The sequence below is a fragment of the Sphaeramia orbicularis genome, chromosome 9, assembly GCF_902148855.1.
Source record: "Sphaeramia orbicularis chromosome 9, fSphaOr1.1, whole genome shotgun sequence".
NCBI classification, from domain to species: Eukaryota; Metazoa; Chordata; class Actinopteri; order Kurtiformes; family Apogonidae; genus Sphaeramia; species Sphaeramia orbicularis.
In genome coordinates, this window is record NC_043965.1 from 20,321,740 (window position 1) to 20,345,969 (window position 24,230).

General features: G+C 37.3%; 2 protein-coding genes across 4 annotated transcripts; both read right to left on the reverse strand.

The window, feature by feature from the left end:
- Nucleotides 1–1,170: 1,170 nt before the first annotated feature.
- creb3l3l (cAMP responsive element binding protein 3-like 3 like) lies at nt 1,171–8,209 on the reverse strand. Its single transcript, XM_030143894.1, has 10 exons — nt 8,053–8,209; nt 6,379–6,519; nt 5,720–6,113; nt 5,429–5,559; nt 5,169–5,261; nt 4,706–4,812; nt 3,920–3,988; nt 3,540–3,624; nt 2,971–3,064; nt 1,171–2,834 (listed from the first exon to the last, which is right to left on the reverse strand). The coding sequence occupies exons 2-10, from the start codon at nt 6,517–6,519 to the stop codon at nt 2,431–2,433; spliced, it is 1,518 nt and encodes a 505-aa protein (XP_029999754.1). The 5' UTR covers nt 8,053–8,209; the 3' UTR covers nt 1,171–2,430.
- A 910-nt stretch (nt 8,210–9,119) lies between these two features.
- Nucleotides 9,120–23,158, reverse strand: nim1ka (NIM1 serine/threonine protein kinase a). Of its 3 annotated transcripts, XM_030143777.1 has the most exons (9): nt 22,627–23,158; nt 22,466–22,519; nt 20,368–20,484; nt 14,034–14,456; nt 13,380–13,739; nt 12,867–12,979; nt 11,339–11,460; nt 11,074–11,220; nt 9,120–10,659 (listed from the first exon to the last, which is right to left on the reverse strand). In XM_030143777.1, exons 5-9 carry the CDS (start codon nt 13,679–13,681, stop codon nt 9,901–9,903), a joined length of 1,443 nt encoding a protein of 480 aa, XP_029999637.1. In that variant the 5' UTR covers nt 13,682–13,739; nt 14,034–14,456; nt 20,368–20,484; nt 22,466–22,519; nt 22,627–23,158; the 3' UTR covers nt 9,120–9,900. The 3 variants fall into 3 exon arrangements, with proteins under 3 accessions (XP_029999637.1, XP_029999636.1, XP_029999638.1); XM_030143776.1 differs by having other exon boundaries at nt 22,466–23,158; XM_030143778.1 differs by lacking the exons at nt 22,466–22,519; nt 22,627–23,158 and adding an exon at nt 21,041–21,162.
- Nucleotides 23,159–24,230: the final 1,072 nt, after the last annotated feature.

Sequence of the window (24,230 nt, forward strand, 5' to 3'; positions counted from 1 at the left end):
AAAATAAAGCATAGAAAGTTTCTAAAAAATCCCAGTCATCTGGATTTGTTTTAGCAGTGCACTGTGTCCTGCAGGCTACAAATGTCTGTTTGAAGTTATTGTTTTTTTTACTCTTGGGATTGGGAATGTCCTAAACACACAGACTGAGAGGATGGAGGGAAATCCCCAAATAGATGGGAAACTCTGAAGGGAATACAAATTAGCACCAGTCTCCCTAAGTGACCTTTAAGCAAAGCAAAATCAAAACCCTACACAGTAAAATAATATGACTAAAGATACAGGAACTCAACCACAACACATGTAGCTGTTGAAATGTCACTAAAATAGTAGGTACGGTGCACTGGCTGAAACTAAGGGGGTAAAAAGTAGGAACTGAAAAATTAAAGTAAATGAACTTGCAGGTTAAAAAAAAAAATAGCTGATGCAACAAATGAATATATTACTTCACACCTCGGAGACTCATAAAAGCAGTGTTTTTCAACCTTGGGGTCAGGAACCCACATGGGGTCGCCTGGATTTCAAATGGGGTCGCCTGAAATTTCTAGTAATTGATAAAAATAAACATAAAAATTTACTTATAAAAAATGTATGGTGAGTTGACAGAGACAATCACAATCCATAAAAGACATGACCAACTGTGAAGCTGAAACTGAAGCACTGTGGTACTGTTTATCTTTCAAATGTTCATTGTGGTCAGTTTCAGATGCTGCAGCTCTAATTCATAGTTTGAGTTATTGTTTGTTCAGTATTAATTGTCAGCCTTGTAAATACAAGCTGGACTGACTGTACATATCCTGACCAAGGAAAATAAAATTCTCACTTTGTGCAGTAATCTACACCTGGTTTTTCTGCTTCTGTCCATAATAATACACATCATGTAAACTAAATGTTGTCTAAAATTAACGTTTATTTGCAACATAGTATAGCAAACTATGACATGATCAAAAACATATTAATTTGTGCAAAAAAAAAAAAAAAAGTGTCCGTTTTGAATGTCTGGGGTTGTCAAAAATGTGTGATGTTAAAATGGGGTCACGAGCCAAAAAACATTGGAAACCACCACCTTAAAGTACATAAGTACATATTTTCTCCCATGACTAACAGTATGTGCATTTGCAAATGAAATGAAAAATTACTGTTAAAAAAAAACAAAAAAAACAAAACCAAGTATTTTTGACGTATAAAAGGTTTATTATAGATGTCCAGACATGTCTTATACATAAAGAATTCAAATGTACAGAAGTGCTACAATCATATATGCTTATTTACATTCCATTCCTGGATTATGTCAAATGTCAGTGCATTTGTTTAACATGATCAACAAGTAAAATCTCATAGCCTAATGATTATAATAAAAGCCAGTTCCAATACAATTTAGAGTCCATTTATTACCAATATTAACATAAAAAAATACACAAAAAAATAACAGAAAACAAAAATGCCTCACTGACAGAACAGGTCATTACATTTTTGAGTATATTTTACTGCAACACATTTTACAGAGCAAATACTTATGAAATCCCTTTTTCTGTGCACCAAAGTGCTGGGTATTTAAGACACGTATAGGATATAAAGGTAAGAACTGTCCCATGAAATTGGAAAAGAGAAGATTGTGAGCGTAGAGGGGTCTGATAACAATGGTCAATGGTTCAGACGCAATTACTTTATATTTTGCCAACATTTTTCTTGCTTTACTGTACAAAATAAATACAAAGCATTCCAAAATTAAAAGAAGCATGGATACCCTTGTTACAAGGGAAATACTAATAAACTTTACAACTCTTCTACATGGCCCAATGTCCTGCAATGGCTTAAGCATTTCGGTAGTTAAACAACCACTTTGTTCAAGCTTAATGACAATAAAGCAGCCTATTTTCTACTATGCAATGGATGTTGGTGGCTAGTTTGCTGTTGAAACTATTGGACTACTGGTTCTCTCAAACTTTTACTGTGGGAGAGTCATTCAAGAGCAAGAAAGACAAAACTCCAGGTCTGCTGGAGACGGTTAGATATAGTAGTCAAATAAAACTCCCCCTGGAATTTAGTGATATGAGAAGAATGCCATTAAATAATACTTCATTTGAAGTAATCTGTTACCACTTTTCTTGGTAGTGCCAACAAATGGTGCACGAGTTTGTATCTTATCTCAGCAAAGTCCTTTTCAGTTGGGGAGGTTATACAGTACTTAAACAGGGAAATCTCTATGCCAGTTATTTCTGCCCCTTGGAACAAGGAAATCAGACCAAAGTGCAAATAAAGTAACAGTAGTACATCAGAAGGCTGTTAGAGGGGAAAAGTAGGGACAGAATGATTCTATATATGATAATTACCAGTACTTTCCCTTCCTCCTTCATTAAAATTCAAGCTTCCCCGTCTAAAAATATTATGGATATGGCTCCCTCTGCTGGTAATACTCAGCACGTCTTCCTACTACATCTCATCTGAGCGGTGCTGCTGTAATATAACAGAAGGGGGGTTCCTATCAATCCAGTTGTCTTTGGACCCAGTCACCTCATATGCCACAGCGGACGGCACTCCAGAATCAACAGGTCCTTCTTGTAAGGACGCAGCACCAGGCTGCCCCGGCTTGATCTCTGCAGCCTGACTAGTACCGGCTGGAAAGTCTGCCGAGGAGTTACTGTTGACACCTGTTTCTGACTCTGACTGCTCTACCGTCTGATAGTCAGGAGTGTGATTCTTCTGACCACCACCAAACAATGCTTTAACATTTTCCACCTCTGGGGGCACAAGGATAAGCATGTCTTCGTCAGACTCCATGTAAGTTGGGGTATCTGCGATGTCAGATGGTACTGAGCGTATGTTCCTGGAGATGACTGGAGCAAAGAACAAGAAAAGACAAAGTAATTATCTAATCTGTGAAGACAAAGCCACATTTGTTAAAAAAAAAGAAAGAAAAAACAGACAACAGGTGGAGAAATCAGCAAACAAAAATGCAATCAGCAAACTTACGAGGGGAGGAGGTGTAGAGCTCCTTTTGTTCGGTTTTGCTGCCAAATGGATTAACAGAGGGGAACAGGATGAGGCAGAACGAAAGCAGGAACACCTGGAGGAAAAACCACAAGTAAAGAATGAGGAAAGAAAAGTGCAGTTTAACTTGACACTTAGTATTGAAACAACAGTAAGACAAATTCAACAAGTGGTGCCAGGCGCAACCAACCCCGCTCCTCGCACATACTGTAGCTTATTTTGGCATTGATCCAGCTGATGTCAGCATATCAACTACCTCTATATATGTGCCAAGTTTGAAGTAAATTGAAACAAAATTGATGTTTTTATAGACATGTGAAATTTTGGCCATTATAAGTAAATGGGGGTAAAAAAAAAAAAAAAAGATTTGAAAAATTCATAAAAATTGTGAACTTTGACCTACTGTTCCCAAAATGTAATGAGATCTATTCTGGGTCACTGGCAATCTATAAACCCAATTTGGTATGAATTCAACCAACAGTTTTGCAAAAACAATATCCTTGTCTCCCGTTCCTGGGGGCGGGGTAATTATATCTCGTCACTTTGCTTACCATGACACAAGTGCTGGTTGTGCTAGCCTTCATTGTTGACATTTTCACTATGGACTGCAGTTTCCTCAGTTGCTCTATCAAAGACCTGTGAGAACAAAATGGATAAATACACTCTGTCAGGTTCCACATCCAAACAATTCACACTTTTACTCCAACACATGCATTGTTATATTAATGTCCTACATCAGTTGGTCACTGAGATAAACTGTAGGTGTAAATGTGAGAGTGAATGGTTGTTCATCTGTATATATCAGCCCTGTGATGAACTGGTGACATGTCTGGGTTGTACCCTGCTCTTGCCTAATAGTAGCTGGGATAAGCTCCAGCCACCCCTCCTCAGGAAATGAATGAATATCATATCATAACATGTGAGTTCTTACATGTTCTGTTTCTGAAGCATCTGAACTTTCTTCTGTAGCTCCAGGTTGTGTGCAGTACATATGGCCACCCTACAGAAGGAAAACAGCAAAGAAAATGAATATATAATTTGAACAAATCTATATGTAATATTTCTTCTTATAAAATCTTAACCTCCTGAGACCCAGGAAACTACAAGTTTTGGCTTTTTTTTTTTTTTTTTGAATATTTGCCTACATTGGAAACATTATGATGCAACAGTTTTCAGATGTATTTTTTAACATTTTTAAGGAATGTCCTTTGCGGTGGACAGGTATTTTTGTTGTTTTGTTGTATAAAGCTGTGAAATTCTTGTCTCCAAAATGCACAGCTGGGTCTAAGGAGGTTAAAAATACAGCATCACAAAGTAAAGGAAGCTAGGAAGGCCACATTACCACTTGTTTTATGGTATTGTTACTAACTTATCATGTTAGAAACCATACCAAGAAAAGCTTCAGACTTTTTGTTCTATGCTGTGAGCTTAGAATTCAGTCAAATGTATCCCCATAGCTACATATAACACAGACATATAATTAATTACAATCAGTCGTATTGTGGGATCAAGCAACGGCAATATTTTGAAGTGGCTGACATGATTAAGGTATTCTGATACAACTGTACTAATAGAAACATGAAGTGAAGAAGTGACTCATCTCTGCAGTGATTCTGACTCATATGCGCAAATACCATGCAAAAATGTATACTTATTAAGCCTTATTGATTTAACAAGGAGATGCTGTAATAGATAAATGTGATGCTTGTGATCTCACCTGTTTTCCAGTCCATCAACATACACCTTCTTCTTTTTGCGACTCTCCTGAGCAGACTGCTTGTTGCGGATCTTCCTCCTGACTCTCTTCAAGGTCCTCTCCTCAGCCTATTCCACAGAGACAAGGCTTTCACAACAACTTTCAACACAACAGATGATAGTGTTTATTTAATAGCCTTGAACAGCTGTGTTGCAAAGGACCAAATACAAAGTCCAAATTGAATATTTTTCATTGAGGGCAAAAAACCCTAAATAACTACAGTGTTGTTTGCATATGGACAACACAATTAAAACCCAATACAGCATGCAATTATTGTACAGCAATTACAACAAAAAGTTAATTACATAATGAATGAAATCAGTAGAGTGGAGAGTCATTATGACTTCTACAATGCTACGCAAAGCTCATTATTGAATCAAGACCATTAGCTCAAGTGAATATAAAATGTGTTTGTAACAATTACCTTTGTAAGAGGCATGTGTGTTGGTATAGTAGCTCCTTCTTTTGCCAGAAGTCGCTTTTCTTCTTCAGTGAGCACAATCTCTTTAAACTGGAACTGGAAGAAAACAACTGTTAGTTTTGTGGCGGTGTCTTTCAGCAGAACTTGTTTGCTTGGTAAATTGCAATGAGGCACATCAAATTGATTCTATCCATACTTCTTTGTTCTAACACTTTGGACTGGATGCATTAATGTAGAAATGAAGAAAAGGACAAAAAACACACCTGTTCTATTTTGTTGAGCTGTGATGAATCCTGTGCTGAGTCCTCAATGGCCAAAGTGCAGGGAAGCTCACTGGTGTTGTCCTCCTCCATCATGTTGTTGTCCTCCTCCATCGTGTCAGTGACCAGGTCATCTAATAGAAGACGAGGAAACACCCACCTGTTTAATTTCTTTCAGGTATTTCTCCTTCCTTCCAGAAATCCAGATGTTTTGATGGTATTACAATATATAGAAAAAGATTTGGATGGAAATAACACAAAATATTGAACTCTGCTTTCTTGAACTTCACATACCTAGATCAATGAAGACGTCCGTTTCCAGCTTCTCTGCCCTCACACTCTGCAGTGCATCCATGTCCCTGTCTGGACTCTGCAGCATGGAGTAGCTATGGTCTGCCTGAACTGTCAAGGCCTCTGGGCTCTCACTGTGGATCTCTCCAGGGGTCATGGCAGGGTCAGAATGCTCTGGGCTGGGGTGGGAGTAGCTTGGGCTGGGCACAACATCACTATCACTGCTGTGGGGACTTGAGCATCCTAGGATGTTGTTGTTTGCAGCTCCACCCCCAGTGCTGCTGTCATCAGAGATGCCACTATCGCTGCCCAAGGGAGAATGGGACGGACAGATGGCATCCATGTCCTCCTCCAACAAGCTGGAGAGAAAGTCCTCAGTTTCCACTCCTGTCAGCATCTGGGTAAAAAAGAGAACATGAAACATCAAGAAACACACACAATAGGTAAGCATTCATGTGCATTTAGCAAAGTCTTGTTTGTGTTGTTATAGTATTAATAGTTATCTATAATGAAAACAGTCTTATAGCCAATTCCAGTCAAAGACTCCAACTCCAAGGAAAACAGAAACATTACATATTTGAATCATCTGTAAATTAAAATAACACTATGATCAGGCATTGGTGTTGAAAGTACAACCATAAATAATAATGTGCCACTCTTACATCTTGTTCAGACAGCCAGGATTCAATGAGCCCATTCCCATCAGGAAAAAAAGGCTCAGTAGATCCATCTCCACTATCATGGAACAGGAGCCCTAACAGGTCTGTTCCATCCATCTCTTGGAGGTCTTCAGTAACGGACATCTGTGGTAACACAGTGGAAAATAAACCATATTTAGTTTTGTTTATTCATAGTGAAATATATGCTGATACAGTTCAACACTAGGTATTGTCTTTGATTTTATATCACAAATCTATAAAAACACCTAAACTGAATTTATCTGCCTAAAGATCTTTTTTAGTAGTACTGCAATAAGAGGATTACTTATGAAAAGCTCTGATAATATTAGTAGTTGAGACTTTTGGACACAGATTAATCCATTGTAAAAAAACAAACAAACAAACAAAACTAACATAATTAGTCCTATGGTGAAGTGGCTTAAATTCCTGGATTTATTTCAATGTTGTTGCTGACTGAAATAAAACAGAAAACCTTTTATACTCCATTAGACCATAAGATTCACATTCCTATGTTACATGAAGGTGACAGTGCATGAGGAGCCTTTATATTCATGATCATGCTCTCATTTCTTAATTCTTGTATTGTCACCAAATTTGATTATACACACATTTATTCTAAAATGCACTTCCTTTACACTATACACTGTTTATATTTTATATATATATATATGTGTGTGTGTGTGTGTGTGTGTGTGTGTGTGTGTGTGTGTGTGTGTGTAGGTGGTGGGGGGGGGGTGGGGGCTATATATGTGTGTGTGTTTCATTATTTGAATTTGATAAACTGCACTTAAAGATGCCACTCCAGAAAATAAATGGTAAAACTAAAAACTTCATCATGTCATTAACATGTTTTTACCCTCAAATTTTTCAGCAAATATACCATTTTCCACTCTTAATTTTATGCCATTAATTTTCGATCCTCCAAATACTAAATGACTGTACACATATGGGGTGCTGATTTTAGTTTGTGAAAAGTAAAAGGATACATAGATAGATCATCGTCTTTAATGTGCATTGACCTGATGACATGGTATAATCCAGGAAGTCTATGATTGGTGCATCCCCTCAGTGCTTTATTAACACGTCTACTAAACCACCATGTAAACAGCCTCGTGTTGCATCATCGCTATGCTCTTAAAATGACCTCATCGTATTTTGAGCCCCGCCCCCTTCATGCCTTTTGTCACGAGATGTGGAATATCAAGTGTCAAAACATATCAGACATATAACCTTTAATAAACTGCATTCGAGCACCTTTTCAATCCTGCACTACTTGGTCGGTTCGGAAAATGTGCATATAAAGAGTCAAACCGGATGTAGGATGTGTGTATTGTCTTGGAAGATAAAGAGTAGCGTTATTGTCCTGCAGCCCAGACAGCAACACTCGAGCAAAATGACCTACTTATGAAAGAGAGTGCAAATACAGCGAGCAATATATTCAGGAGTTTTTAAAAGAGGCTAAAATGGTTGTTTATTGTAAATACTTCTATGGCAAAAAGAAGAAAATGCCTTTGACAGCGTCGACAAGCCAACTAGCTAATTAGCCTTACAGTTAACCTAAATAATCCGACCATTTACTGTAGGAGGGCGTGGTCCCTGGTGACCCTAACACCTTAAAATGACCATCACATTTAACAGGGACTGAATAATTCTTACCTTTAAATAGCAGCGGACAAAATACCATTCGAGTGAGTGGGTCCGTGTATCTTTGGGTATCTCTATTCGGTGTTTCTACGCTGATACCGCCTACTGTCACACCGTTTCCTACTGAAACCACCTTCCAACAAGGCAAAAATTGCGTCAGTGCGTAAAGCCGGAAGTGTGTACGTGGTATGTGAAACGTAATGTCTCGGGTCTTTCTGGGAATTGTAGTGCATTACTGCTTCTTGCTAGTTTTTGCAAAATTGATGTATTTTAACAAAACGAGGAGCTTACTTAAATGGATGTAAGTATCATTTATTGCTTTTGAATTAATATTCCTGCTGAATTAATGTCTACATTGCATGTTTCTGCGGCAGAGCTCATTTGAATTAGCTTAATCTGCAGCAATGCATCACAGAAATACATTTTGTCATTAGAAGCTCACAAAAATAGCCTTGTTTCCAGCTTGTGACAATGCATTTTCCAGCTAATGCACGATGTATTGAAAATTGTTTTAATTTTGATTGTTTCTTTTCTTTCTTTTTAAAAAAAAATTATATATTGATCATGGTGCTTTAACATGAGGGAAACATCCAAGGGGATGGATTTCTTTAGGATATTTTGGGGGGGGATATGTGTTGTTTGCACTAAACAGGAAAGAATGCATGCTGTAATTTGAAAATTAAGTCAAGCTTTCAGGCAAATGAAGTGAAATAAAAACTATTAGTGTAGTAAAAAGTATAAAGCTTCATCAAATAGAAATGCTTAAGTTAAGCACATGTACCTCAAATTTCTACAGTTTAATCTTTAATTTTTTTCTCATCTTTAATTCATACCTTTTTAAAATTAATTTAATTAACTTTACATTAATTAAAATGCTATGTAAATTATTCCATCACAATTCTCTACCACATAGAGTATGTTATTTTGTATTTGTGTCATACGGTGTTGTTTAGTATACATTTTAATGAATAATGCTCATTGTTCTGAGTGGGTATTTAGTGTTGTTTTTCCTTATACCTAAATATCATGTATACAAAAGCAGTATAACTTGGTATTTTACAAGAAAAAAGATCAAACTCTTTCAATTTTCAGTTCCTTTTAATCAGCACATGAGCATGACATGGCATGAGATGATAAAAACACCTACAAACTTAATCTAGTTCTTAAATGGTTTAGGTCAACAGTGGTTTGATTTGCCACATTAATAACTGAGAATGTCAGTGATAATGTTAGATTTTTTTGGGGCTTTTTCTAGCCATTGGAAAATTAAAGGAACATTATCTTAATCAGTCTAAAAGTAGGAGCATCTCATAGAGACACACAAAAGAAAGTGAAGTTCTAGCATCTAAAATCCTCACATATATTTTACAGTACAATGAAACCAGTGTGATCTCATCACAATTTAAAAAAGGCATTGGAGAAAGTGCACATTACACATAGAAGACACCACACATGCATGTTAACAACTGTTACCTTAGCATGTGTGTGTGGACTTCTATTTTTCTAATTGTATGCTACAAATACAGATATTAAAGTGACAGCATCTAATAATTGTAATGTTTGCTTGATACATTTTGTTTCCATAATTCCAAATCTCACAAGGATTACAAGCCCCCCTCCATCTCAACAGAGGAGACAATTGAAATTCATCAGCAGCAACATTCTCACAGAGACTAAGTTTACTTACTAGAAAAAAGATAAAACAAGAAATCCCAGATTTCAGAAGCTGTGGAGTTATGTACCATGGTTTCATTCTATACTGCTTGACTGAAATGCGCTTTTTTATTTCTAATGAAATCCATGCAATTTCATTCCAGAATATAAAGTCTACTTTTTTCCAGAGCAAAGCAGAGCATTTTGTCACAGAATTACACAGAGTTTGGATGTGTGTCGTAAACTGCGATACACCTTTAGCCGCTCTTTTTTATTTGTTGTAGTTGGTCCAACTACCTGTGTGACAACAGGTATGGTTTCTACAGCTATTCTCTTATGGACCCGGTGCAGCAGGATCCTGTATACACCTGTAATAGAGCTCCTGCAGTCTTTCCCCTGGTTGTTGAGGATGTGTTCTGAGGTGATTCCTAGTGCCTCCAATGTTTTTTTTATTTCCAACTCTTCATCCCCTAGCACAGATGGATCACTTTCTGCTAGATACGAAGGGTCCAGTTTAAAGGGCTCCATGGCCCTCGGAAAGTCCACAGGGAGCAGCCACTCACAGCCCATCATCTGCTCCACTGTGCAGCGGTCTGACGGGATAGGCTGGAGAATTCCCCTGATCAGCCTCTGGCATGCCTCTGGCACCCAAGAGGGCAGAACATAGGCCCCTTCCAGGATGAAGCGTTTCAGTTTGGCCACAGTATCTGCTCTGAATGGCATTGTGCCCGTCACCATAAAGAACAGCATCACACCCAGGGCCCAGATGTCCACAAAGACACCAACATAATGCTCATCCCGAAAGAGCTCAGGTGCAGCGTAAGGCGGAGAACCACAGAACGTGTTAAGTGTCTCGTCACGATGGCTCAGGGTACTAAAGCCAAAGTCCCCTACTTTGACACAAGAGCTGCTGGTGTAGAAGACATTTTCTGCCTTAAGGTCACGGTGGATGATGTGGTTTTCATGCTGTGGAATAAACACAAGAAATTAAATTACAGAAGCATTAGCTCATGGTTACAGATTATCCAAATTGTGATAATGAGGGAACAATAAATCATAAATGATCTGGTAACAACAATACATTTCAGTCTTTCCTATTAATGATTTACTCTTTAATGTGAACCAATGCCAACTGTTACGCTGCAGAAAACCAAAGATTATTTCCAAACTCATACCTTACGCTATGAGTTGAGAATTTTAAACTAATTACGTGTACATCCTACTTTTTTTGTCTTAAAGTATCTTCTCTCAGAGGGTTACGTTCAGTGTCTTGCATTTGTAACATCTTGTCATTTTTGTTTGACGATATCTTCCTTGACTTAAATACCAATGAGCTGTTAAAATAAACGCTCGTATAAAGGTGCATTTATACTCACTGACCATGTGTTTAACAGCAGAGAGGATCTGAGAGAAGACAATCTTGCTACTAGTATCGGAAAGTTTTCCTTCTGTGGTGATCTTAGTGTAGAGCTCCCCTCCCCCTGCGTACTCCATCACTAGATGTAACCGTGACAACGTCTCCACCACCTGAAGAGGAGGACAGGTGACAATGTGAGTGATATTGGAGGCTGTTGCATAAACCAGATGTAGTGATAACTGAGAAGGCCCTTTGGACATTGACACTGATGTACAAATGAATATAGACCTCATAGAGGCGTATGATGTTGGGATGATGTAGTTTCTCCATGCTGGATATCTCTCTAGACAACAGCCTTTGTGTTTTCTGGTCCAGCTTGGTTTTGTCTAGAATCTTTATGGCCACTTTGTCTGGTTACAAAAACATAGAAAACACATGTTATATCTCAATGACATTGCACATCAGGTCATAGAAAATCATACACTGTTATTTCAATACACAATAAAGTAGCAATAATACAACATTGATAGATATTAAAACTCAAAAGTTTTTGAATCCAAATAAAACCCTTTGCAGTCAAAATTACAGAGTATTAAATAAATGTACCCTATGATAAATGAATTTTCAGACGTGTTACTTGTTCTTCTGTTGTTACCTGATTAAAATGTGAGCCTGGATCTTGCTAGCTAACACAGCTTTCACATGTCAAGTGGTGATGCCTGGTGTTAGAGTCTGGATAATTTGATGGAGGATTAGCTGTTCTCTGAAACCAATTTTCTTAATTATGTTCTCCCAGGGGGTCAATTCTCACTCTTTCTCCTATCTCAATAAGAACTTTGCTTCGGAAAATGATTGAAATTTGCTCATTTTCTATCACAATGCAATGGTTATCTCCACTCTACTTAGATTAAATTGCCTTCCGAGGAGTTGGAAAAGAAATGTGGAGGATCTGATAAATAAATACTTTACATACTGCATATCAAATTCAAACAACTGATATCTTGACTGTATTCTTTAAATGATTGATACAGAGAAGTTAAATAGACCGTTGGTAACTGAATACTGAAAAGTCCTTATGTGGCAAAATGGTGTTGAGATATCTAATTGTGTGTCAGTATGCATTATTCAGGCTGGCATTAGGCTCCCTTTCAGCTGTGACATACCTTTCAATAGGGGCATTTAAAATGCATCGCAGCTCTTATTGTTTTTGGAGGACTAAATGATACCACTTAGAGACACATGCACACACACACATGTACACAGATAGGTTTGTTGCATGAGAATAAATGTGCAAAACAGAATGAAGAATGACATTTCGTATAGTTCATATAACCCTAAAAAAACCCAGAAAAGCACACCCAGCCACACATCCATTTTCCTATCTCCCGTTAGGCTTTGATGAGGCATGCAGCAATTTTAGCCGTCGCTAAGGAAACTGGAGATCTCTAATCAATCCATCTGTTCAAGGGCAGCAGACAGTCTGTCTCTTTGTGGCTGAATCAGCCCCCTGGCCAACCCCACATCGCCTTATTAGTGGATTGCTACATAAGGACACACTTGTTGGTGTTGCAACCCATCAATGAAAACAGCTCATTAGCTAAATTATCACTTCAATCTAAGAAAAAAGGCAGGAGAGAAAGTGAACGGACAAATGTTTTCAGACTACCTTTTAGACTTGGCCATGTAATCAAAATCTTTTCGCTTCAATAAATGCTGAGAGTGTCCGTTGAGGATTTAAGCGTGCGTTTCCATCACACTTTTGTAAATGTTTCGGCTGAAGTGCACCTGAATTTCAGAAGTGTCATGTGCATCTCACCTTTTGTCAGGGCATGAATCCCTAGTTTGACATGGGAGAAATTTCCGCATCCAATTTCACCTCGAATTTTGTAAAAGCCGATTCTTCTCCCAACTGTTAGCTCACGAACCACCCTGTGATGACATGAGTAAATATTTAACAGACGTCATGTCATGTCATTTGACGCGGTGTCAAATGTGCACAGACAAAATGTACTCCTACAATTCTACAGACAGTAGTTGAAAGTTGTAATATACACTACTGCACATAAAGTTGGAATGATATATTTTTTACTTTTTCTCATGAAATGATTATGACAATGTGATTTATTCTTGATTAATAAAGTGTACCTGGGACTCAGTATGTACTCATGGCATCTGGTCAAAGGTAATTACTGATGTGTATAAATAGGAATGTGTCTGAAAACAAAATCATTCCAACTTTATAGGCAATAGTGTATTTCTTACGACAATTATCATTGGATAATATTGAATAATAAACACAACAGACTGTATGCCTTCCATACATCCTCACCTTTCATCTTGGCACATATCCAGATTCAGCTTTTCCAGCGGAGTGAGACGGCGGATGGTGGCCCCTTCATCATCCGTGTTGATGTCGGAGCTGTCCTGGCGGCTCCAGCGTGTATACCTTTGGCCACCAGTAACCCCAGCAGTGCCTCCAATAGACCCTCCAGCAGACTCTCCATTAGACTCCCCGGTATCAGCCGAGCTGCTCCCAGTGGTGCCTGCTGCCCCAGAACCCCTAGAGCCCGTTGTCCTGGTCCCAGTTTCAGCCCCTTCTGGGCTGCTCTCTGAGGGGCAGACAGCAGTCATCCTGCAAGGGACGCTCAGGCTGGAAAGGGCTTAGCTCATCCCTGGGACTGGTTGATGACTACATGAAACATGAGAAAGAAATCAATTTTTTAGTTTATCTCTTGCTACTTAAGTGAAACTGTATATTTCCTGGTTGAGTAACATGATAAATATATGTTGTTCTCATGAATATCATGAATAGTCAACTTTTTTCCCCCAAATTACACCACTTCTTTAAAATCTAGGTCAACTAAAAAAATAAACACAGATAATCAGAAGTTAAAATGCTTCAGTTATATATTTGTTACAACTGTCAAAGTTGTCATGAAAGGTTTACAAAGTCAAAAAGTATTTGGGAAAACCAGTGAATTACCTTTAGATGTGTGAGACATTTACAAAAAGAATCCTTTCGGTGTCCTGCTTCACATCTCACATCTGGTGTGATGATTCAATCAATACTTAGAACAATGACAAAATCATCTGTCTGTGGATCAAAGCCAGATCATCCACAGTCTGTCATCTGAGACTGAAAGCAGCTGCAGTCTTATCGTATTCCGAGAATCGTAGAGGGTTACAGCCGTAGATCTCCGTATTTGTAGGGGATGAAGAAAAGTGACAGAGGCTTGAGATTTGACAAACCATGTGTTTTATGATTCATGTTCTTCGAGTCTCCAGGGTATAAATAGGCCACAGGTTGAGTAGGAGGGAAGACGAGCTGGACGGTAGTGTTGAGGAAAGAGGGTGAACGGATGATAATAATGTCAGGGTACAGTCGTGGGATGTTCAGTGAGATGACCTGTATTAAAACAGAAGAGAAACACAAAATTAGTTTCAATTAGATTCAAATGTTTTACCTCTTTACCTTCAATTTTTATGATATTTTATGCTTATATTCAAATCTATGGGTTATATTGATTTCTTACTTTCTGAACCAAGTCATCATTTACACATGTAGATAGACGGACATTTAATTTCATTTCATTTTATTTCATTTATTTGGATCTCCATTAGCTTTGGCTTAGGCCATCACTATTCTTCCTGGAGTCCACACCCAACACAATTGTCTTTACACTGCAACACACAAATTACCAAAAACATATCACAACTAGAAGCACTCGGAGAGCGCAGACCTCCGCCAAGGCTGATCAGTGGCCCCCCCGTGGGCCCCCCCACCCCCGATCACCACCAAAATTTAATCATTTCTTCCTTATCCCATTTCCAACAAACCCTGAAAATTTCATCCAAATCTGTCCATAACTTTTTGAGTTATGTTGCACACTAACGGACAGACAAACAAACAAACAAACAAACAGACAAACAAACAAACCCTGGCAAAAACATAACCTCCTTGGCGGAGGTAATTAATTGAGTGTTTACATGATAAAAAATGAGCAAATCCTGACATTTAAGAATGTACAATTAACAGTAATTTTCATTACTGGCTAATTTGCAGAAAAACAAAATGTGATGAAGTTCAGTAGAAACAGAAAACCATGACATGAAATGCAATTTAAATGTAAGGCCAAAAAATGCTATCTTATTTTTCAAGTGTTTAGGATGATTCATGGTTTAAGTAATTTTTTTCTCTCTCTACACATCAAGTCAAGATGAAAAGAGGTATTTTTTTTTCCAAATTGAATCTATACTCCACATATGAGCAGTATCAATAAACAACTAGAAGCACTCGGAGAGCGCAGACCTCCGCCAAGGCTGATCAGTGGCGCCCCCCGTGGGCCCCCCCCACCCCCAATCACCACCAAAATTTAGTCATTTCTTCCTTATCCCATTTCCAACAAACCCTGAAAATTTCATCCAAATCTGTCCATAACTTTTTGAGTTATGTTGCACACTAACGGACAGACAAACAAACAAACAGACAAACAAACCCTGGCAAAAACATAACCTCCTTGGCGGAGGTAATTACAAAAAAAAACCAAACATGTTATATCGGACCTAGTTCAATTAACAGTACCTCCCAAAAAGTAGTTTTTAGCATACTTTGTAAATGGTCAGATATATTTCACAGTTATATATCAATGTAATGTCAATCAACTAAACATCAGCAGACACTGAGCATTGTTTTGCAAATAAATACTCTTTCAGTAATTCTTTAAATCTGTATTTGTTATTTTCTTGAACGATTCGTCTCGACAGAGCATTCCATATCACCATGGCTCTATACATCACAGTACTTTTCATTTTATTTGTTTCCACTTTAGGTAGAGTAAATCTACTTTCTGTAGCATGCCTTGTGTTATATAGATGTTCATCGGAACTGAAGGACAGATGTTTATGTAATATCCTTGGCAGTTTAGTCATTGATACTTTCCTAATAAAAACAAGTAATGAGGCCATAAATCTGTTCTTTCCCTTTAACCAAGCAAGACAGTAATGCATTTTATTGACATTTGTTCTATATGGACAACGAAGTAAACATCGTGCTGCCTTACTCTGAACAATTTGCAATTTCTTTATATATGCTGTGGTAGCGCATAGACAGACAGACAGGCAGGCAGACAGACAGACAGACAGATAGATAGATAGATAGATAGATACATACATACATACATGTACTTTATTTATCCCAAACTGGGAAATTACAGTGTACCAGCAGCATGACACACACTCAATAACAACATGATACCACAGCATAAAAGACTTAAAAGAATTATAACATAAGAGCAAACACTATACAGTCTACACTATAAATTAGAAGTACAAAAAGATCTGGGTAGAATCTGGATAATAACTGTAATATGCTGAAAAATAACTGTAATGTGTGGAAAAAGTACTGTAAGCCCATATATACTCTACAAACAAAAAGTTAAGGATATTTTTAATTTTTGGGCTATTTTTTTACAGTTGGGATTCTTACACCGCATTTTTTTACTTTTTTGTGCGTGAATTGAATTGAAACACATTTTTTAATGACCAGACATAGTTTTATTTACAAATGGCAAAATGACAAGAAAAAAAATTAAATATCCTTAACTTTTTGTTTGTAGTGTATGTAGTCACTATATGTGTTTATCCACCACCTACATAAAAGACTTTGTGTGCACATGTCCACCTCGTGCCTTTGCAGTACCTACTTGAGGGCCCATTGGTGTGTATTGTAATCCCTTCTTAATTTAGTGTGTGAACTTGCTCCAAGGGTGATGTACACTGAGGTTGCCATGAAAGAAGGATAAACAAATCAGGGAGCCTCCACGTAACAATAAGATACTGACAACCTAACATACCAGCATTTCAGTTTGTGATTAGGTGTTATTAGGTGAAGATTACCCCAGGATTAGTTTTTGACTTTAGTTTTATGTCAAGTATGTTTAGTTGTTTTAAATAAATGGCAACTTTATTTGCGAATGTCTATGTTAGGGGTGTCCAATCCTGGTCCTCGAGAGCTTCTATCCTGCATGTTTTAGATGTTTCCCTCTTCCAGCACATCTGACGGTCATTATCAGGCTTCTGCAGAGCTTGATGATAGGCTTATCATTTGAATCAGGTGTGTTAGAAGAGGGATACATCTAAAACATGTGGGATAGTAGCTCTCGAGGACCAGGATTAGACACCCCTGGTCTACGTCTACACATGAATGGATATGCACAACAGTGGGAGCAGAAATGGTTAACGTGCTTCCGAAGGTGGTCTCTCATTTATGTTTATATTAAGATGAATGGATGTTGAATGTTGGTGCCTCACTTGGAAATCAAAGCAGTTCTCTTATGTAAGGCGTATAGTCTCCTCGCCTTCAAACACCTCTCTGCTATCTTTCCATGAATATCTAAGCATTGATCTCAGGCAACCTAAAAGCACTGACTATGAGAGGAGAGGGCTCCATTTTACAATACAAAGCAGCAGGCCTTGAATGCCACCCTTTTATGTGTGTAAATAAAAAGACTAAAGGACAACCATGCATATGATGAATGCATGGATGGTAAGAGGAGAGCAAGTTGAGCTGCGGGACTAGATCACAGCTGAGAAACTGTGTTTGTGGAACCGTCAGTGGAAATTAATTTCATTTTTTTTTAGTGAATGAAGCTTGATCAATCTGGCTCTGAACACCAGCAACTACAGCGACATTAAGAATCCCTGGCAGACATCTACTTATGATTTTTATTATTTTCAAAGATTAATATCCAGCCCCGGTGGATTTACAAGAGAATAAATTATGTCACCTATTATCTCTCACACATACAGGGTGGGGAAGCAAAATTTACAATATTTTGAGGCAGGGATTGAAAGACAGTGTATGACCAATTAGTTTATTGAAAGTCATGAGAATTTATTTGCCACAAGAAAATTTACATAATAGAAAATGTTTTTATTCTATGTGTCCTCCTTCCTTCTCAATAACTGCCTTCACACGCTTCCTGAAACTTGCGCAAGAGTTCCTCAAATATTCAGGTGACAACTTCTCCCATTCTTCTTTAATAGTATCTTCCAGACTTTCTCGTAATAGTTTTGCTCATAGTCATTCTCTTCTTTACATTATAAACAGTCTTTATGGACACTCCAACTATTTTTGAAATCTCCTTTGGTGTGACGAGTGCATTCAGCAAATCACACACTCTTTGACGTTTGTTTTCCTGATTACTCATATGGGCAAAAGTTTCTGAAAAGGTATGGATAATAGTGTTAGGTATGATTATGACATCAATATATGTTTGGTTTCAAAACAATTGACGTAGTGCCTGCTGAGAAAAAACAACTAAATGTTCATTGTAAATTTTGGTTCCCCACCCTGTAAATATGTATTACACTTTTTGTAAATTTTTTTGCAAACGTCATATAAAAAAATCTGCTTAGTAGTAGTCATTTTAATAGCAATATAATCATTTGATAGTTATCTCAGGTGGAGAGCAGAATCCCCACAGAGTGTGTAAAAATCACAGATTGCTTTGTGCTTTGCTCTTCTTGGTTGCTTGGTGATGGACGCTGACCAAGTGTGTTTGTTTGTTTCAAGCAGAGGATTAAGTATTAACTGGCACCGGGTGTCAGGAAAGAAAGCACACAGCGTTATGTTTACATAGTATCATACTGCGCTGCATTGAGACTGAAAATACCACAATGATATGTGCAAGCAGACTGATGGCACATGGGTTTATACAGTCTAAACCAAACTAACACAGTCATCAGTTCACTGATTATTAATATATTACGCTATAACCAAAGTGTAATAATCATTTGATGTTGTGTTTATATTGTCTCTAATGATAACCTCAAAATGATCTGTCAGTTACTCAGTCACAGTCAGATGAAGTACGTACTATTTCATACAATGGTACTGTTATCTTAGCGTTTTAAATTATGGTCTTTAGTATTTATTTTTATTGTTTTAATATTTTAACGCATGAACCATGCGTCAGTATTGTTACATTTTATTTATTGCCTTTTACTTATATTCTGTTTCATGATAATGTACGGCACTTTGGAGCAGTAGTGTTTGTTTTTAAATGTGCTATATAAATAAATAACCCTTGACCTTGACCATAAAACCATAACAGCTATAGGGCTAATAAAGTTCATTCTGTCTTCTGTTAATGTAATTATACTTTTCTTTTTTCTTTTGTTCAGACAAGGTATAGCCTAAAAAAAGGAAAAGAAAAGTATAATTATAACAGCTATATTAAAGCCTCTGAGGAAGCTTCATGATTACCATATGTACTGTATGTGACAGTATAACAGTCTTTTTATTTAACCTTTAACAAACATAATACGAAAAACATTCTAGCTATACTTTTAAATCAGCCATTTAGAAACTTCAATTATGATATACAGTACTTTGCAGAAGTCTAACGCCACCCTTAGCTATGTTGTTTTTACACGGTTGTAAAGACCATCTCAGTTTCTTTATTAAAATACAAATAAGATACGAAGATATGATAGGAAACATTGGCCGTTTTTTAAATGAAACCTGATAAAACACAAGAGGATTAGTTAAGTGAATCTCATAATGTCTTCACAGAAGAGTACAAAGAAAGGTCTGGGTATTTTTCTGAAAGTCTTGTTTTTATTGTTCTATATTTCAGTTGTATGTTGTTACTGAGACCAAGAAATGCATTAATACATTATAATATATTATTATACTCTTGCTAAAACAACAACCCTACTTATGGCCTAAAACTTTTGTGCATTATTGTAAGTATATAACACTACAATCTCCGTATCAACCAGGACAGGTGCAATGTTATGCTGCTGAATATTTATACAAATTTCACAATATCAGCGTAATTCTTTCTTCTTTTACTGGTTTTCATTCCACCATGAAATCTTCTGATTTTTCAAACATTTTAGGAACTATAATATTTATTATTCAGGGCAAAATTAGCTACCTTCTTATAGAGTGTGTCTCACTAAACACCCCAAAACTACCTGGACACTATCATCTGTTCAACCTCTATGACTGAGCCACATTTATGGTATGTGATATTCTGTTGTCCATCTTTTTATTCAGAAGTTAGTTACAAAAACATCTATTATTACAATTTGTCCACATTTTTAGAAAATGGTATGTGATATTCGACTACACTGTACATTAAAACTGACTTGACATCTATTTTGGGATTGAAAATCAAGCTGTAAGTTAGAGTCTGCAGCTGATGTATAACGTAAAATCTCTGGGTATGAATATGCTGTCCGCCTGCAAACAGCTAACACTCATTCAGGAAATGAAAAAGCTTTGCCAAATACTGTAGGTCCTTACTCACCAGGCTATCAATCATTTGTGTGAGGATCCTTGTGCCTGTTGCACCATGCTGCTGATCACAGTGCTGGCATCAGCAGCCTCTTCAACAACGGAAAACATGAGAGCCCGTCGACAGCAGCTGTGAATGAAGAATTAGACATTATTTCCATCTAAATGCTTGTTTGTGGCTTTTGTTAGAAGCAATGCTCTCCTTAAATGAAATGCACCAAAACGTTTAACTGCGAAACACCATCTATATTTCATCACTAAAAGACCCTCGCTTTACTGTTCTTTCACTCTGTCCAGCCGTTTAACGTCCTCTCCCACATTCCACCTCTGCTCGTACCCCATTCTCTCTTCTTCACTGCCGTTATCCATTGAGGCAGAAAGACAACACACACACACACATTTGCAGATCCTTTCTCTGACAGACACACTCATGTAAATACGTGTGCACAAGCGCACCCACAGACACACACTCAGACAGGGAGCCCTCAGCACAAAGCTCTCCAGTGTGTTAATTGAGACGCATGGCTGACAAGAATAAAGAGCTCAGCAGTGAAAGGGCTGTGACAATGAAGACTATGGGCCTTGGGAACAGAGAGGGAGATCTTGTTGGAATCTATGGGGAAAATATTTCAGATTTCAGGCACAGGAAAAAAAAAAAAAAAAAAAAAGAAAGAAATCAGACTGACCTCTAAATGCCTTCCACGACATACAGAGCCTAAATGTATAGGCCTCTGTGGGTGCAGTCAGTGAAAGTAAAGCCCTCAGATATTATTCTGACACAACACCTGTCTTTGCAGATAGAAAATGAGGGCTTGTGGAGATCTCAATGTTAATCATGCACATGTCTTTTGGTTAGGTCCTAAACTTGCATCATTCTTGGATAATGTATATTCAACAATTGTTAAGATATTGGGTTATGCAATTCCTAAAACATGTTTGGTGGTGTATCGGATGTATTATTGGTAATAATGAAAGAAAAAATGATACATATTTGTTTAAAATACTATTAGCAGTCTGTAAAAAGGCTATTACCAAAAATGGTGCAGATTAGAACCACCTACAACTAACGACTGGACACAAACTGTGAATAGAATATTTGAGATGGAGATTCTGACCCATAGACTGAGGACTCAAGAAGAACAGTGTCATGATAAATGGAAGAAATGGACAATTTTCATTTCAATGTCACACTACTTAAAACAACTATTAGTCACAAGGTTTATTATGGTCAGTGTATCCCAAATGTCCCGTGTTTGTTTTGCTTTGTAATGTACAGAAAATAAACAATAAAAATAAAGCATAAAAAAAAAAAAAAAGGAAAATGAGGGCTAAAAGGGCATAATTTCTCTGACTGAATGTACAGTAGGTATGTTCCCTATGAGTATTCCCCAAGCTCTTCATATATACATCCTGAAGAGACACACAGAGACCCAGACGTGTCTCTGAGGCCTAAAAGTTACCATGACACAGTTTGCAAGAAGTATATCTTCATAGAGGAGTGGATACTGTACATTCTGCATCAGGTGGGTTGAATCTGAATGTATCTGGTCAGCTATTTCTTTCTCCTTTAATAAAGACCTGTTTGAGATTTTATTCACTGTGAGCTCTTCAAAGAGGTTTGCATCAAAGAAAATACATGTGGCATTCAATGTTTCATGTGCTCCGACTGATTGACTATCAAAAGAATAAAAATCATCAACAAATGTGATTCAAGTGGAGGTGTACAAATGTCTAAAAACTCTATTTGTGCTTCAAAATGATGTAAATCCATTCAGCTTTCAGTCTAGGATAACAGTGAGTGAAATTAAACTATACTGTATAAGTCTGGGTTAACATTTAAGATACAACGTGAGATACTTTTACGACTCAGATGAGACATGTGGTGTACTGTATTTATACCATTCCAGTTTTACATCTGAGTGAGTCATTTGAATCTTTCCTGTCTCTCATTGCAATCCGCAAACAAATAAAAGATTAGATGCAGGTGAGCTGGTATTATCGCTAAAAGCCTCTTGTTACAGCCTGATTCACTTTCCTCGCAGCTGAGAGGCTTGTGAATAATTTAACAAAGCACTGCATTTGTTTGACAAATACATCAGTAGTTAACCAACCTTAATTGAATTTGAACGCCTGAGAAGAAGCTGCCTCTTGGACGCCAACTTTAACTACAGCACAAAATGCAATTAGGACTCTTTTTAAGGCTGCTGCATCGTCCAAGTATCCTGATGGGATACAAACTCAAAGCAACATACGTAAAAGGCACATAGGCTACCCCCTGTCAGGTGTGCAACAGGTGCTGGAGTCAGACTTCATGCATTCATTGAGTGATGCTGTCATGTTTGTCTGGATAAAACTGGACATTGAATCACAGTGGACACCAAAGTCAGTCTATAAGCATCTGTGTTACCATGTACATGCCAGAAGATACACCCTAATCCTTTTTTTTTTTTTTTTTAGGAATGAGGCATTTATAAAGATTTATAGACTAATACAAACACACAACAAATCTAGATAAGTGATAGAAAACAGTTTAATGGCCCTATTTAGTATAACTTAGTGTGTAGGCTCCATTTACTTTAATCTATACCTATTAAAAGCTCATGGATTAATTCTATTCATGTACAGTCCTCCAGGAAAACGTAAAATAACCTACTGTGATGCCTTTTATTTTTTAAAATGTACTTCTCCAAACACAAACATGCACAACAAATCAGTAAATAAACAGATTTGTGTATCCGCATTCACTGACAGTCAACAGTTAACAGCTCGTCGCAGAACGCCATTCCCCAGTGAGATATGGCATAATATCTACTAAAGCTACCAGCCTGAAACTATCATATATTTTACATTAATAACGCAGTCTCACCTTTGTAAAAAAAAACAAAAAAAAAAACAATTATCTTCCAGGGCCCCACGGCGACGGGCTTTTACTCATCTCGCCGTGAGTTCATCTTGCTAGGTACCCGGTGACATTGAACGCATCGCTTCTTCTGCAGCTGCTCCCCCGGCTGAGCCCGTTGTGAAGGAAATCGGCTCGAGGAGCAGGTGAAACGACCAATCAGAAACAGCCAACGGAGGTCACCTGGTAGATCTCAGCCAATCAGAGGCGAGGATTAAAGGCGGACTCACAGAATGACTTTGGTTCAGTACCACGGGAGCTGTCCAGTGAGCAAGAGGGTGAAACTCCCCAGGTAACCTTTGGCTTTTTAAGAACAGAAGCTTAAAGGTTTTCGTGTAAATGATTAATAAACTACACTCTTTTTCAGTTCATAAAGTAGATTCTTGAAATGTGCCCCCTGACAAGTTTGGTTTTGTTTAGTCTAAACCAGGGGTGTCAAACATGTGGCCCGGGGGCCAAATGCGGCCTGCTAAAGGGTCCAGTTCGGCCCCTGGAATGTTTTTGCCAAGTGCAAGAATGCCACAGTCTTGAATTGAATTAAGCAAAAAAAAAAAAAAAAAAAAAAAAAAATTTAGCTTGAATTGAGGAAAAAAAATCTTGAATCAAGCACAAAAAAAACAAACAAAAAAAAAAAACAATTAAGTAAAAAAAAAAAAAAAAAAACTTCAATTAAGTAAAAAAATCTTCAATCAAGCCTACAAAAAATCTCAAATTTAGCAAAAAATCTCGAATTAAGACAAAAAAAATCTTCAATTAAGTAAAAAAAATAAATAAATCTTCAATTAAGCCAAAAAAAAAATAAATTTTCAATTAAGCCAAAAAAAATCTTCAATTAAGTAAAAAAAAAAAATCTTTAATTAAGCAAAAAAAAAATCTCAAATTTAGCAAAAAATCTCAAATTAAGACAAAAAAATCTTCAATTAAGTAAAAAAAAAAAAAAAAAATCTTCAATTAAGCCAAAAAAATCTTCAATGAAG